This window comes from Pollachius pollachius, assembly GCF_949987615.1.
Source record: "Pollachius pollachius genome assembly, chromosome: 20".
Classification (NCBI taxonomy): Eukaryota; Metazoa; Chordata; class Actinopteri; order Gadiformes; family Gadidae; genus Pollachius; species Pollachius pollachius.
This window is the reverse complement of record NC_136953.1, coordinates 835,805-852,053: the sequence shown is the minus strand read 5'-3', so window position 1 is coordinate 852,053 and position 16,249 is coordinate 835,805. Positions and strand designations below refer to the sequence as shown.

At 45.3% G+C, this 16,249-nt stretch overlaps 1 protein-coding gene across 2 annotated transcripts; it reads left to right on the top strand.

Annotated features, from left to right (window-relative positions):
* Positions 1 to 7,029: 7,029 nt before the first annotated feature.
* On the top strand, positions 7,030 to 16,248 carry ifngr2 (interferon gamma receptor 2). Of its 2 annotated transcripts, XM_079758148.1 has the most exons (8): positions 7,030 to 7,238; positions 7,499 to 7,611; positions 10,823 to 10,940; positions 11,358 to 11,521; positions 13,078 to 13,223; positions 13,649 to 13,790; positions 13,905 to 14,044; positions 15,835 to 16,248. In XM_079758148.1, coding segments are annotated over exons 2-8 (810 nt in total). In that variant the 5' UTR covers positions 7,030 to 7,238; positions 7,499 to 7,610; the 3' UTR covers positions 15,934 to 16,248. The 2 variants fall into 2 exon arrangements, with proteins under 2 accessions (XP_079614274.1, XP_079614273.1); XM_079758147.1 differs by lacking the exon at positions 7,499 to 7,611.
* Position 16,249: the final 1 nt, after the last annotated feature.

Sequence of the window (16,249 nt, the reverse complement as noted above, 5' to 3'; positions counted from 1 at the left end):
CTCCGGCCTACCAATTGGCCGTGCTTCTGCTGAGCGCTCTGCCACCCGAAGATCCTCCCGGTTGCGTCTGTAAAGTGTGCCAATGACATCCACCACGAATGAGCGAGGAGCGACTTTCTGGATGCATTGGCCAAGCGGCGATCTTCCCGTGCGATCACCTGGTAGCGGTTTCATTCTGATCCGATCTCCCACGATCAGCTCTGGGAGGTCCCTGGCGGATCTGTCGTAGGTCGGTTTTGCCATCCGCCCTTTTCACCGCAACTTCTCAGTCACTCCGACCACCACATGTGGTTGCAGCAGGTTGTCTGCAACTGGCAGCGAGGTTCTGAGCCTTCGTGACATTAAGTGATGAGAGGGGCGGCTGACCACCCCCCTCTCTGGGCCAATTGATTTCACTATTTTCACAGCTGCTTCGGTCTTGCCGTTTGATTTTATAATGACAGGGGGAGGATGTGAAATAGGTTAAACCCCAGTTAGCTGCGAACTGCCTGAATTGTTCACACGTGAACTGTGGGCCATTATCAGTGATCACTTTATCAGGCTGCCCATAACGCGCAAACTGGGCTCTGCAGCGCGTGATAAGCATGTGGGATGATAGGTCTGACAGCTGGTCGATTTCCCAGTAATCCGAGTAGTGGTCTACAAGGATGACAAATTCTTTGCCTGCATAGGAGTAGATGTCCATGCTCACCATTTGCCATGGCATTGGGGGCGCTCTCTGGTGGCGACCTTAATTAATTAATGAATTTTAATGAAACAAGCTAAATAAAACATGTTTTCTAAACACGTTTCGAAATGGAACGGAGAATGGTGGGAACGGGGAATCAACAGTCATTGAATTGTTATGGAAATCATCACCGAAGCTCGCCCTGCGAGCTTCAGGATGATTGTACAGGAGATACATTTGGATCCAGCTCAAGGTGTATTTCACCTGGGACTGACCCGATTGGGTCCATGAAGAAGTCAGTGTAGTTGGTTAGCAGCTGCTCTTTACATAGGGGCGCGCACTGATTTGCCCCTACTTGATGCAGCTCCTCAGGGATTGTGAATGCCATTAGGCCAAGGCCTGGGCACCAGAGGGCATCTGCATGCCCTCTGGTGCCGGAATCATATTGTTCGCCATGTTATTTGTTCTAACTAACTATATCAGCTAGACCACTTCTGACGACATCTTTCAGTTCAAGCTTTTATTGAATTAATAAGTCAACCACCACGCACAGCATTATGGGCTTCAGCATAACATAACAAAGACACTAGGTGTCGCTAGGTGCTCAAAACTCAACATCCATAACAAACATCTGTAACACTCAAGAGCCTTCTTAATCCCATTAAGAACCAGCCTGGGACTACAAAAGATGTCCTGGATTTTATAACGGCCTCTGGATTGTTCCTATGGAAATATGATAGGCCATTTGAGGGTTTTTGGATTATTTTTTATTTTTGTCCTGTGGGTGGCAGCATTGTTTCGTAAAGGCATACAGTCTGCCGTAAAGGCATGCAGTCTGCCGTAAAGACATACAGTCTGCCGTAAAGACATACAGTCTGCCTTAAAGACACAGTCTGCCCATGGACCTATTAAAGAAAGGACAGAGGATTAAAAAAAGAGGATAATATTCTCGTTTTCTAGCATTGTTAGCATTGTAGCATCAAAAGCGAGAGGTCTGTCTACACATCCCACGGCGACTTTAAGTGATAAAAAGTCAACACAGTGCCTAAAAACCTTAGACGTCATTCATGTTAAAGGGGTAGTTCGGAATTCTGGACATAGGTCCTGATTCCCAAAGTAGCCGTGTTATTCTTTATCATTGGAGACAGTTTAGCACATTTCATTCAGTCCTTCTAGTTGCAGAGTTTGCTCGTGCTAGGCTAGCGCACGGCAACGGGCAATACTAGCCTGCTAATAAAGCAGTCTTACCCCCTCCACAGTACACCCGAGGCAAATGAATTATAACGCCAGACTATAGATGTAAATGTCTGTGTTGATACCAACCTTGCATTGCATTGCATTTTGAGGGACTTGCTGTGTCTCAGCAGCAGTGTTATATTCCTGGTAGTAGGCTACGGCAGCGGCGGACTGATACCTAGGTTAAATTCCGCTGCTGCTGAGAAAGTAGTCCCTCAAAATGCGATGATTCATGCAATGCGAGGGATGTATAGTCCACAAGAGAGCAATTCAAGTTCAGAATGTTAAAGTTAAAGGAAACATTACCTATGCAGAAGCAATAAGAAAGGTAGACTATACTAGGCCTACAAGATCTAGTGCAAGCCCAAAGGTGTCACAGGTGGTTCAAGCTCCAACCCAAAGAGTGGTGCAAAAGTGCTGCAAGGTTTCAGAAAAAACTTTGGTGGTAGATAAAGATAAATCTGTTGCCTTTATGGTGGAAGTAATCAACTGTACTGCACAAACGGACAGCAAGACGGTGAGAATTAAGATTATAATCAAAGCAGCAGAGATGTATCTAGAGGTAGAAGGACTGACTCCTGAGTCTGTTAACGAAATACTCAGAGCAGAGGGAACTGATGTTAACATGTATTGCAGTGGATAATGTTACATTTGTAGCATTCTTAGCGGAAGTGATAAACTGTTCGGCTCAAACACATATTAGAACAGAGAGGATTACAATTATCATAAAGGTAGCACAAAGGTACATTGGCATGGGAGAAGTTACAGTAGATGAGATCAATGATGTTCTCCCAGCAGTGGTACAAGACGCACAGGCATCATGTGGAGGTTCATAATGGTCCTTTCAATTGTCCAATGGAATGCCCGAAGCCTTTGTTCTAATGGGCCGGAATTTAAGAAATATATTGAAGAAGTGAGAAACCAAATGTTATCTGTGTGCAAGAGACATGGCGTAGGCCACATTTAGATTTCATCATCCAGGGTTAGGTAGCTGTGCAAAGGGATAGGGGAAATGGTTCTGGAGGTGGGGTAGCAACATTTATACAACATGGACTAGGATTTAGGACCTTAAATATAAGTCAGGATGCAGAGGCAATTTTAATTGATGCATGGAAAGGCAATACAAGCTTAAGAATAGTAAACTTGTATAACCCTTGTGAGAAATTAATTTGAGTAGTGTTAGGTAAGATAATTGGTAAAGAAACTCACAAGAGTTGCGTGCGGTGATTTTAATGCACACAGCACCCTTTGGGGTAGTGGTCACACTGATTTTAATGGATGTGTTGTAGAACAGTTGCTTGAGGATAAAGGGTTAGAATGCCTGAGTGATGGAAGAATAACTAGGATAGATTTGTCAAGAGGGTTAGAATCATCTATTGACCTCACTTTGGTTTCTGCACAACTAGCAACAACAGCTAAGTGGGATGTCATCCAAGACAGTACAGTAGGGAGCGACCACTACCCAATCATATGTCAAGTAGGAGTGGGAAGCTTCCCTAGGTGGAAACTAAGAAAGGCAAATTGGGGGGCATATAACATGATGTGTAGTGTGAGGTTAGAGGGACTGAACCAAAACAATGAAGGGATAGATGGTTATAATAACAGAAGCCATGCATTCAACTGCAGTAGAAAATAGGGAAAGGAAGTGGATCAGGACAATGGTTCCCTGGTGGACAGATGAATGTAAAAAGGCTGTACAGGTAAGAAACAAATCTTTTAAGAAGGTTAAAGCTTAATTTTCCTTTAATGACTTAATAGAATACAAGAAAACACAAGCAGTAGTTAGGCGAGTGATAAGGCAGGCCAAGCGAAACCAGTGGCAGCAATTCTGTAATACTATTGGAAGAGAAACCAAGATCAGTGATGTATGGGGCATGTTTCGGAGGATGGGTGGTATCAGGAGGGAATATGCCCTACCAGCAATTAGGTATAGTGATGAAATCATGGTGACAAACAAAGACAAGGCAGAAGCTTTGGCTAAGTCATTCGCTAAAATGCATAGCTCTGCTAATCTGACCCAGGATGCAAGAGCATGGAGGGATGAAGTTATTAGGGCACATCCCAACACAATAAGGACAAATAATGACACTGAGGAAGCATCAAATGTTTGTTTTTCCTTGTTTGAATTGAAACGAGCTTTAGCAGGTGTTACAGATACATCCCCTGGTAAGGATGAGATATGATATAAAATGGTGGAAAATTGAACTCCTCAAGCACAGATGGTGATCCTGCAGCTGTACAATAGGGTTTGGGAATCAGGAACACTACCATTGGCATGGAAACACTCTGTGGTTATCCCAATTGGGAAACCAGGGAAAGATAAGAGTGAAACGACTAGCTATAGACCAATAGCCCTGACCTCTAACATGTGTAAGGTAATGGGGCGTGTGGTTACTGATAGATTAACCTACATAGTAGAAAGCAGGAACATGATTAGTCCAAGTCTGAGTGGTTTCCTTAGAGGGAGGACGGCCATGGACCCTGTGCTGTGTTTGGAGAATAAAGTAAGAAAGGCCCAGGCAAAGGAGATGGTAGACGCCATCCTTTTTGATGTTGGAAAGCCATATGACATGTTCTGCTGGGATGGTCTCCTTATTAAGCTTGAAAGCATGGGAATAGGTGGGAGGATGTTTAATTGGGTATTGTATTTCCTTAAGGATAGAACTATTGAAGTGAGGGTGGGGGCAACCCATTCTAGGGTCTATCCTACAGAGAATGGAGTCCCAAGGGAGTGTGTGCAGTCCATCACTCTTTAGTATTATGATTAATGACATTTTCTCAGAGGTTGATGTTAGTCTTGGAAGGTCTCTGTATGCAGAAGATGGGGCGTTGTGGGTTAAAGGCCGCAATGGTACGTTTGCTGAAAAGAAGCTACAGGCAGCTGTAAGCACAGTAGAGAAACGGGGTAATAAGTGGGGCTTCCGTTTCTCAGTTGAGAAGACTCAAGTGATATGTTTTTCCAGGGAGAGGGAAAATCCAACCTTACAAATTGCACTCTATGGACAAATGGTAAAGCAAGTCCAAGTTATTTGGTTTCTGGGAGTCTGGGTGGATAGTAAGCTGACCTTTGGAGAACATATCCAGAGAGGAGTGATGAGATGCAAAAAGGCAATCAATGTAATGAGGTGCTTAGCTGGAAGTAGCTGGGGCGCTTGTATGAATTCCCTTAAGCAAATTTACACTGCCATAATTAGATCAGCATTAGACTGTGCATGTATTGCATATAGTTCAGCTAACAAATCACAACTTACCAAATGTGATGTAATACAGGCACAGGCCATCCGGCTGTGTTGTGGAGCATTCAAGACTTCACCAGTTCCAGCTCTACAGGTGGAGGTTGGAGAATTACCATTATCTTTGAGGCGTATGCAGTTATCCATGGTATACTGGACTAATTTCCAAGGACACACACAGGCTCATCCAACCAAATCAGTTCTAGAGCCATGCTGGGAGCACAGGCATACAAAGTTAAATAGTTTTGGATGGGTAGGACATAGCTCTGCCAGGAAGTTAGGGTCATCCAATTTAACACACAGCTGTACAGTACCACTACCGGCAACTCCCCCTTGGCTTTTCCCCATGCCTACAGTAGATCTTGAAATTATTAAGAAATCAAAACAATGAACTGAATTTAGAGGATGAATAGTTTGATACAACAGTATGTAAGTGATAAGTATAACGGATCAATCAAATTTTTACAGATGGGTCAAAAGATCCAGACACAGGTAAGACAGGGGCAGCAGTACACATACCACAGTTTAATGTATCAATTATCAACAGGACATCAGATCATTGAGCAGTATTCACAGTGGAGCTGTTAGCCATTGTATTGGCACTGGTGGATAGTAGAGGGAAGGTCAAGCAGATGCATCATTTGCTCAGACTCCATGGCAGCTCTAATCAGCATTTCAAATGGAAAATCTACCTGTAGGCCTGATCTAGTTTATGAGGTTCTTCAATGTTTGTTTAAAATAGAACGAATGCAAATAACGGTGAGCTTTTTATGGGTCTCATCACATGCTGAAGTAGAAGGCAATGAGGTTGTCGACATGTTGGCTAAAAAGGCACTGAAACAGGATATACAGCTGGGTGTTCCATTAAGTAAATCAGAAGTTAAAACAATAATTAAATCAGAAATCAACAAGGTGTGGCAAGAACAATGGGATAGGGAAAATAAGGGTCGGTTCCTGCATAGAATTCAGAGGCAGGTGGTAACAAGCAGAGGGCTGCTGGAACAGAAGATGGGAGGTTATCATCACAAGGCTACGTATAGGGCACACTTGTCTTAACCACAGTATGAACATCATAGGCAAACATGAAACAGGGGTCTGTCCAAAATGTAATGGAAGAGAAACAGTGGAGCATGTTTTACTGCAATGTGAAGCACACAATTTGGAGAGAAGGGAGCTGTTGGAAAAGGTTAAAGCTTTGGGTCAAACAAGCTTGACATTAGAGGCAAGGCCGCCTCAATGCACGGGCTCACCGGGGCTGAAGCCCCAGGCCCTAGGACGATCAGGGGCCTGTCATCAGCTGCAGGAAAAACAAAAAGATTTTATTTTTACTGTTCCATGATAGGCCCCCCGATCGGCGTAGGCCCAAGACAATGTGATTTTTTGTTTGGGGCTTACAAAGATCAGAGGCTTATCATGAGCCAAGAAAAAAAGAGGGCCTCCAGTGGTAGCTGGGCCCAGTGGCCACTTGACACCACAGCCACAGTCGTCGTCGTCCCCCCCCGTCGACAACGGCAAAATGTCGGGAAATAATTGACACATCTTAATTGTAGGATCCCCTCTCAGGGGGCCTACGAAACCTCTCAACCCCAGGGCCAATGGCAGGTTAATGCAGGCCTGCTCAGAGGGTTCACTCTCCTTTTCCACACCTAAAATAAATACCTAAAAGCAACAGGTTTATTTGACAGGCTATAATTTATTGATTTTATTTTCATTTATTTATTTAGGGTTTGTTTTCCTATCTGTTGTGTTCTATTCATATGATTTTTCTTATTTACTTTTGTTCTTATTATGCATAGTTTATAACGGATAACCTGCAGCTCCGAACCAAACAGTAGGTGGCGGTCATGCACCATTTCAGTTTGCAAATCGCCAATAAACACGAAAGAAGAGGCAAACAGGAAGCAACTGTATCCGTGGTGCGTAGCAGAAATTGCACATCAAGCCTTAAACACTACATTGCGATGATAGCAGACGACATGGATCACTATATCTAGAGGAAATAGAGATGTGTGACATGGTCGGCGGCTGCGGTTCCGTGGCCGTCCTGCAACCCCAAGTGTGGACCTTGATGTGGTACTTTCTGCTGCTGCCCGTCAGCCCAGGTATACTTTCGATTTGTTTGTGTCTTGAGATAATCTTGTGACTTTGCCACATACACATATCTAAAAACGACTAGACCTAGGTTACATATCTATATTTTTTGAGTCGTGTAGTACTTGCGTCATCCAATTATTTCCAACGAGGTTCAACCGAGAGAAGCTTATTGCGAAACACGCGAAAAACAGTGATCGATTAGCCCTGATTTATCCGGCTGATATTTAAATATCGATCTATCTCACGACGATGTGCTTCTCTCCGACAGGCGGCCCGCCAGCTGATGGTGTTGCCCCCCCACACTTGGGACAGAGCCCTCTTTATTTAGCTTTATGTGTCCATCGGACTGAACGACAGTTCAGGCTTCATGCTCTTTGTTAAGTCAGTTTAACCTGTATTAAGTAAAGTCTATGTTAAATGAGTTCATCTGTATTATACACAGCTCATGTTAAGTCAGTTTACCCTGTATTATATACTGTCTTTGTTAAGTCAGTTTAACATGTAAACTTAGCACAAAAAGTAAGGACATTTGTATTTGGTGGATTATTTCCCTGTGGTAACAATGCTTTTTTGGCAATAAATCTTATACCGTTGGAAAACCTGTTAAGTTCCCTTTGAAATGGTGCCCCATTTGTAAGGAACATTCATTTGTGGGATGAGCAGTAGTGCTGAGTATGTGGGTAGCGCCCATGAACAGTTAGCCAAATCTTTTCTGCCATCTCCAATCTGTTGCTGTTGACACTTGTTTTGAGCTTCTGGTACCCCCAGGTGCTGCCGATCAGGGGCCTGATTGGCAGCACCTGTGAGCATGGGCCCTGCTACTGTAAGTACAGCTACAGTCAGTAAGTGTCACTGATCTGGATAGGGCCCTTGCAATAGGGCAACTTCAAGCTGGTGTTCCGCAAAACCAAGTTGCGGCATTATTTGGAGTGAGCCCTAGTACCCTCTCCAAACTGAAGGCCAAGTTCCATATAACGGGGGATGTCAAAGACAGGCCGCAAAGTGGGCGTCCCAAGAAGACGACACCCCAAGAAGACCGTTTCATCACCCTGTCAGCACTTAGGTGCCGTAGGCTGTCTTCTACAGATTTGCAGTCAAGGTTTGCAGGATGATGTGGCCGACGGCTCTCTGCCCAGACAATCCGGGACAGACTACACGCAGCCAATCTCCGGTCTCATAGGGCTACCAGGAGTCCTGCCATGACTGCCCTTCCGTTTGCGCTGGTGTCGGCAACACGTGCACTGGAACCTGAACATGTGGAGGAACGTTATGTTCAGTGATGAGTCCAGATTCTGCGTACGGCAGTTGGATCATAGGGTCAAAGTGTGGAGAAGATGCGGAGAACGCTATGCTGATTGCTGCACCGATATAATAACATCTTGTGGTGGAGGCAGTGTGATGGTGTGGGGCGGCATCTCCCTCACTGGAAAAAAGAGGCTTGTCATCACTGGAGGCAATCTCAATGCAGAGAGATATAGAGATGAGATTCTGCAACCAGTGGCAATCCCATATCTCCACAGTCTGGGACCGAACTCTATCCTCCACGATGACAACGCTCGCCCCCACAGGGCGGGTTTATCAGAGACTACCTCCAGAATGTGGGAGTGGAGAGGATGGAATGGCCTGCTAGCAGTCCTGAGCCCTGTTTCAGGTAGCTGGTTTAACATACTGAGTTTAATCCTGCGCTCTGAGTTGGTTGACTCAGAGTTCAGGGTTGAAAAGCAACTTCAGAACAGGTCAGAACAGGTTTCAGAACAGGTGATCAGCGTTGGGTTAATCAACTCTGAGTGTGTTCACTCTGGGTTGAGGGCGTGCCCGTTGACTATAGAGAGTCATCATCAATGGATCTCTGATAACATGATCAAACTTGTACCAAAAGCGTAGAGCCACTTACTTTTCCCCCACGGAATTGGAAATTCTAATGAACGCGTATGCCGAGCAATTTTAGCAAAAAAAAGCAATACCGCCACGGCAGCGAGAGTGCAAGAGAGAGCTTGGCAGAAAATAGCTGAACAGGTCAATGCGTGAGCAAAATAAATTAGTAAAATTAAATAAGAGGAAAGTTAATATCTTCCACTTATTCAATATGTAAATTGTGTGTGTGTGTGTGTCAATTTACGCAGGAACAACCCGAGTTGCCCTAATACATTACAAATTAATTTATTTAATTAAATAGTGCACATTATTTATTAAATTAAAACGTTCCAAGAAACAAATAGGCTACATTATTGCTACTGTTACCTGCAATTCTGTAGAACTCTTCCTTGATTGTTCGTATGGGTCGGTGACTTGGAAACATCACAAACGTGTAAAGAAAACGTTTCAGTGCCAAAGTCACATTTCTGACAGACCGACACACGGTTGCCTTTGAAATGTGCTCGGCGTCACCGACGTTGTAAAGAAAGCTGCAAAAAAACTGTGTGCCACACAAATCATTTGTATTGAACTTAAAGAATGCCCCCAGTGTGTTTGACAGTTAACATGGGGGCTGAGAAGGTGGTCTTAATAAATGATAGATTGCGCTGAAAAACGATAGCGCTCGTGAAGAAAATTATCAGGAAAGGAAAGTATATCCAACCGGGGTCTTAATAATCGTTCCTCATGGAGATTCCTTCTGAGGATCGCAGCCTCTACGTCCACAGGCTCTCGTAGAAAAGGCATTGCCATTTCTAACACTTCGTTCTGTCGGAGAGCCGCCTTCAGCCTTATAGACAACAAACTCGGAGTAGGTCTAACCACCTCCCGAGCAGGTTAGACCCACGGCATATGTTGCCGCAGCAACTAACTCGGTTGCGCTGAACCTGCTACCTGAAATGGAAAACCCAGAGTTTCCACTAACTCAGAGCGAAACAAACTCGGGGTTGCCTCAAAACCAGCTACCTGAAACAGGCCTCTGACCTCAACCTCATTGAACACTTGTGGGATCAGCTTGGCCGTGCTGTTCGTGCCAGAGTGACCAGCTCAACCACGTTGGCTGACTTGCGACAAATGCTGGTTGAAGAATGGGATGCCATCCCACAGCAGTGTGTGACCAGGGTGGTGACCAGCATGAGGAGGTGCCAGGCTGCTGTGGCTGTGTAGGGTTCTTCCACACGCTACTGAGGCTCCTGTTTGTGAAATGAATAAATTGTTAAATTGCCAATATGTATTGTTTCTTCAAACTTCAATCATCCAATCCACCAAACACCAAACGAGTCAATGGCAGAATAAGCTGTTTGGCATTGGCAGAGAAGATTTGGCAAATCTTTCATGGGCGCAGCCCACATACTCAGCTCTGCTGCTCATCCCACAAGTGCATGTTCCTTACAAATGGGGCACCATTTGAAAGGGAACTATACAGGCTTTCCAACGGTATAAGATTTATTGCCCAAAAGCATTGTTACCACAGATGAATACTCAACCAAACACAAATTTTCTTACTTTTTGTGCTAAGTTTATTAAGTCTATTTTAAAGACTGTAAAGCCTGCCCCCCTCTCAAATGACAGATTATACCTGTAACCCAAATGTTTAATACTCAATGAAAGCTAGACCTATGCAGCCACATTAGTGACGGTCTGTCTTCTGTCCTGATGTCTTCTGTGTTGCTGTCAGTGTGGTCCCTCCGGGGGTCAGAGCGTCTCCCCCCGCCGGGTCAAGTCCACGCTGACCCTCTCCGGTGGTCCGCCCCACCCAACCACACCAATCTGTCCTACACCGTTCAGCTTCTACGGTGAGCGCTCTGCGATGAAACCATGATCTTCATACATCGACAGCCCGCTGCCCATAGGCGGCGGGAAAAATATTCTGCAACATGAGAAATCCTATTCATTTAGTTTTTGACAAAAGCAGTGAAAATAAGTAAAGTTGTTATAAGTTCTGCTCCTCTATAGATTTATTGCATTTTGCATATGCCTATGAAGTCATAGTTGGTCTGATGTTCACCAGGATGTCAATGCTAGTGGGTGATTGATCTATGCTCTTTTTATCAAGTCTTGTGATGTAATTCCTATATTTCTTCTTATCAGCTAAAAGTGTGTGTGTGTGTGTGTGTGTGTGTGTGTGTGTGTGTGTGTGTGTGTGTGTGTGTGTGTGTGTGTGTGTGTGTGTGTGTGTGTGTGTGTGTGTGTGTGTGTGTGTGTGTCCACAGCTTCGAAGGTAGGTGGACCAACTTCCTGCCTTGTGACCGGACCCAGAAGACCTCCTGTAATGTCAGCACCATGCAGGACCCCAAGCCTAGCTGTGTCCGTCTTCGTGTCCTTGCACATGGTCACAACTTGACTTCTGACCCTAAGGAAGCCTGCAGCCAACAAGGTAGTGAGAGAGAGATAATAGGATTGGCCTAGGACTATCTTGTTTCATATGAAACATCTTGGTTAGGGTTCAGTCTCATGCCATTAAAGTAAACAGTAGATGTGTCCTGGGGTCTTTGTTGGCGGTTTTCCACTGTACTATACTGACGCAATGCTGCTGGTACGGTGCTGCTGGGATTAATAATACATTATTATAGATTATTAGGTGAGTGCTGCATGCAGCGCTCAACTATTGTTCATCATAAGTTTTATTCTTTCTTTCTTTCTTTCTTTCTTTCTTTCTTATTCTCTACAAACTTTGGGACCTATCTCCTTCCTCAATTTTTTTACCTAGAGATTCCATTCAAATTCTAAAATGTTCAGAAAAGGTTTGTGATGACGTTCAGCAGTGTTGCCAGATTGGGTGGTTTTCCCACCATATTGGGCTACTTTTGGAGGACGTTCAGGCAGTCTTGCCAGATTGGGCGATTTTTCCCACTCTATTGAGCTACTTTTAATCACGCACCAGCTCGCTATTCTCTTAAACACACACACACACACACGCACACACACAAGCAGTGCAGGGCAATACATTTGACTTTTCAGATTCTTCAGTTCTGCATTTTTAGCAATGCTTTTCATTCAGCTGTCACTATTTGTTTCCAACCATTTACATTTTCTTAAATGGTTTGCATGTTTACATTGTTTACTTCATTTAGACTTTTGTTCAAATCCCTTCACTTGATTTAAGCCATTTAACTTTTCTTTGTCTTAAGCTAGGTGGCTTTATTTAATAAAAAAAATATTTTCAAACTCACTTTGTACTACAGCACTCACCGCACTTTCTGCAGGAAATGCATTTTCCAGTTTATTATTGATACTTCTGGGCTTCCCGCTTGAAGGTGATTTTAAGTAATGACACACTTGTTTAGAGTGATGACACGACATTCACACTTTTATTGCCTATCTTGTTTTATATTGCAGCCCGCCATGAAACCGGATGGATTAGTTTTCCAAACGTTTCATATATTAAGTCTCAATTGCTCATTGAGAGATTTATTTAATGTTAGTCCTGTTTACACATTGGACAATGTTTTCACATAGAACACACATGAACACACAGAGTGCCACAAGATGTACTATTAGGGCAAAAACGCATATCAATTTCAGAGATCAAATAGTATACCGAATATAAATAAATATTGTCCAATGTCAAGTTTTTATACCAAGACTATTCTGAAATAATCAGTCCTGTTTTAAAAAGCAACTTTGTTTTGCAAGAGAATGTCATTAAACTCACCACCACGGTACGCTTCTCTTAAGCCTTTATTACGTTTTAATTAGGCTTATATAGTTTTAGGAAGGAACGAATAATGGAGAATCATGGCCATGCTCCACTACATGGGGAAACGTCTCATACAAGATAGATTATTTTGTTTGAAAAGGCCTAAAAGGAAGGAAATTACTGAGTCTAACCATATATGGTCACACATTAGACTCAAAGGAAGAGATACAGGCACCGACTGGAGGTCCTCGTCCATGACATCACATCCTGTCTGCCTCCGCCCCCCCCTCCAGGTTCCTCCTGCAGCCCGGAGGTCCAGCTGAGCTCCCAGCCCGGCATCCTGACGGTGCACCTCCACGGGAACCACTTGCTGATCTATGAGTACGGGAGCGCCATGAGCCACCGCATCTACCTGGGCCAGGAGGGCGGGGCCCTGAAGGTGAGGAGGGGTCAGGGAGGGGGGGGGGCCCAGAGTTGTGCTTTAACTAAGGTGTTCACGGCAGAAGCCAGGCTGGAGGTGTTCAACCTGCCATGGAGGTTCACCCGCCAGTCTCACAAAGGGTGGACCGAGGCCTAGTCTGACGATCTACACGCCGTCTGTTTCTCTAGAAGCTGGGAGCACCTGGCTCTTCTATCAGGTCCTTTGAGGCTGGCTGTCCTCTCAGGCCATACAATGGTCGGCCATTTTGTCACAGGCTACGTAATGTCCATTAGAGAAGACACAAAGGACGTGGGGTCTGGCCAATCACAAGCGGAGTGTTGCAGTATCTTTGCATTGTGTGTCAATGTTGAGCTTCTCCCTCCTTTGGCAGGTTGAAATTTGACTTCTTGTCAAGTGTGTGTTTTGCATACCTTTCCCTCCAGGAGTACGACGATTCTCCGTCGTCGCTGGTGATCCAGGAGCTGGAGGAGGGCGCCCGGTACTGCGTCAGTGTTGAGTTCGTCTACTACAGTATCCCTTTTGGGCCCCGCAGCTGTGTCAAGTGTCAAGACATTCCCTATTCGGGTAGGCTTTGTTCCTGGAGCTTTGTGCCAACATGATGAGCGATTTGTATAAACGCTAATTGCATGAATACAATAAACCTTGTTGTGTGTGTGTGTGTGTGTGTGTGTGTCCCAGGTGCCAGGCAGCTGGCGGTCACCCTGGTTCTGATGATCTTCGTCATGGCGGTGCTGGTGATTCTGTCACTGCTCTACTTCCTTCTCTTCCAGAGACAGAGGATCAAGGAGTGGATGCGACCGCCCTATGTGGAACCAAATGTGCGAGCAGTAGAGTTATCCACAGATACACACTATCACACACAGACACAAAGCAAACTATCACACACAGACACAAAGCAAACTATCACACACAGACACAAAGCAAACTATCACACACAGACACAAAGCAAACTATCACACACAGACACAAAGCAAACTATCACACACAGACACAAAGCAAACTATCACACACAGACACAAAGCAAACTATCACACACAGACACAAAGCAAACTATCACACACAGACACAAAGCAAACTATCACACACAGACACAAAGCAAACTATCACACACAGACACAAAGCAAACTATCACACACAGACACAAAGCAAACTATCACACACAGACACAAAGCAAACTATCACACACAGACACAAAGCAAACTATCACACACAGACACAAACCAAACTATCACACACAGACACAAACCACAGCATTCAAGTTTAGCCTATTCTGCTATTTCCGTTTTTCCCTGTCACGTTACAGTTGTGACACTCACATGGTGTCTAGGTATTACCGTTATAATTATAGCATAATGAGAAACTATTTAAAAACATGCAAGATTTCCTATTTCAAGATAAAAATATATATATATCTCTTCAAACCCTGCCCACTGATGCAGTCGGAAAAATGAGCCTTATTCCTGTAGCCAACCTTAAAGTCAACGTCTACAGGGCAGAATGTGTTTTAGAGCACATTTCACTCAAAACTATGTTGCATATTGTCTTTAACGATCCAGTTAACTTTTGTTTTGCTTTAAACTTTGTCATTTGTGTTATATACTCAACATAGCAAAAAGAACTGCCATTTTATCAGTTACTAAAATACTGTAAGGTCTCCAGTTTAGAGAGCAAAGGGGTAAACATCCTATGTCTTTGCTCCCTAAACACTCCGTAAACGTTCCACCCTGCTGAACGCAGGCCTCTTCACCTGACCTCAGACAGCCTTCTACCAGCTCGTCTGACGCCACGTAAAGAGGCCCCTGGGAACGGTGTGAGCTCTGTCCGGGGGGGGGGGTGTGGAGCTCTGTCTGGGGGTGTGTGGAGCTCTGTCTGGGGGTGTGTGGAGCTCTGTCTGGGGGGGGGGGGGGGTGTGGAGCTGTCTGGGGGTGTGTGGAGCTCTGTCTGGGGGGTGTGGAGCTCTGTCTGGGGGGTGTGTGGAGCTCTGTCTGGGGGTGTGTGGAGCTCTGTCCGGGGGGGGTGTGGAGCTCTGTCTGGGGGGTGTGTGGAGCTCTGTCTGGGGGTGTGTGGAGCTCTGTCTGGGGGGGTGTGGAGCTCTGTCCGGGGGGGGGGTGTGGAGCTCTGTCCGGGGGGGGTGTGGAGCTCTGTCTGGGGGGTGTGTGGAGCTGTCTGGGGGGTGTGTGGAGCTCTGTCTGGGGGGGTGTGGAGCTCTGTCTGGGGGGTGTGTGGAGCTGTCTGGGGGGTGTGTGGAGCTCTGTCTGGGGGGTGTGTGGAGCTCTGTCTGGGGGGTGTGTGGAGCTCTGTCTGGGGGGTGTGTGGAGCTGTCTGGGGGGTGTGTGGAGCTGTCTGGGGGGTGTGTGGAGCTGTCTGGGGGGTGTGTGGAGCTGTCTGGGGGGTGTGTGGAGCTGTCTGGGGGGTGTGTGGAGCTCTGTCCGGGGGGGTGTGTGGAGCTCTGTCTGGGGGGGTGTGGAGCTCTGTCTGGGGGGTGTGTGGAGCTGTCTGGGGGGTGTGTGGAGCTCTGTCTGGGGGGTGTGTGGAGCTGTCTGGGGGGTGTGTGTGGACACACAGGTGGGTTGGGCTCACGGTGTGTTGTGTTTACCTCTGTCATCAGTGCATCAGAGATCTTGTGCCCTCGAGTCCGGCTCTCACCTACAAACCCATCGAGGAGCAGTGTGACCGCATCTCCCTCACGAGAGACCTCTACACCTGAGCCTTCACCGCCCCCCGCTGGGCTCCCCAGCTCCCCCTCACAGCGGACTTCCAGAGAACACTATTGAGAAAGGAGCAGTTCCTGCAGTCATTGTTTTAGGATGAGCCATTACCAACTAGGATGTTTTTTTTATTTAAACTTTTTATGTTCTACAAAAACAGAACAGTCTGGTCAATTAATTCATGACATAATGGTTTCATTCTATTATAGATTATGCTATTACACAATCAAACTTGATTTCGATTTTATTAAACTGGGGCAATGGTATGACATTCATTTACATAATTTATGAAATAAAACTTGATAGTAAAATAAC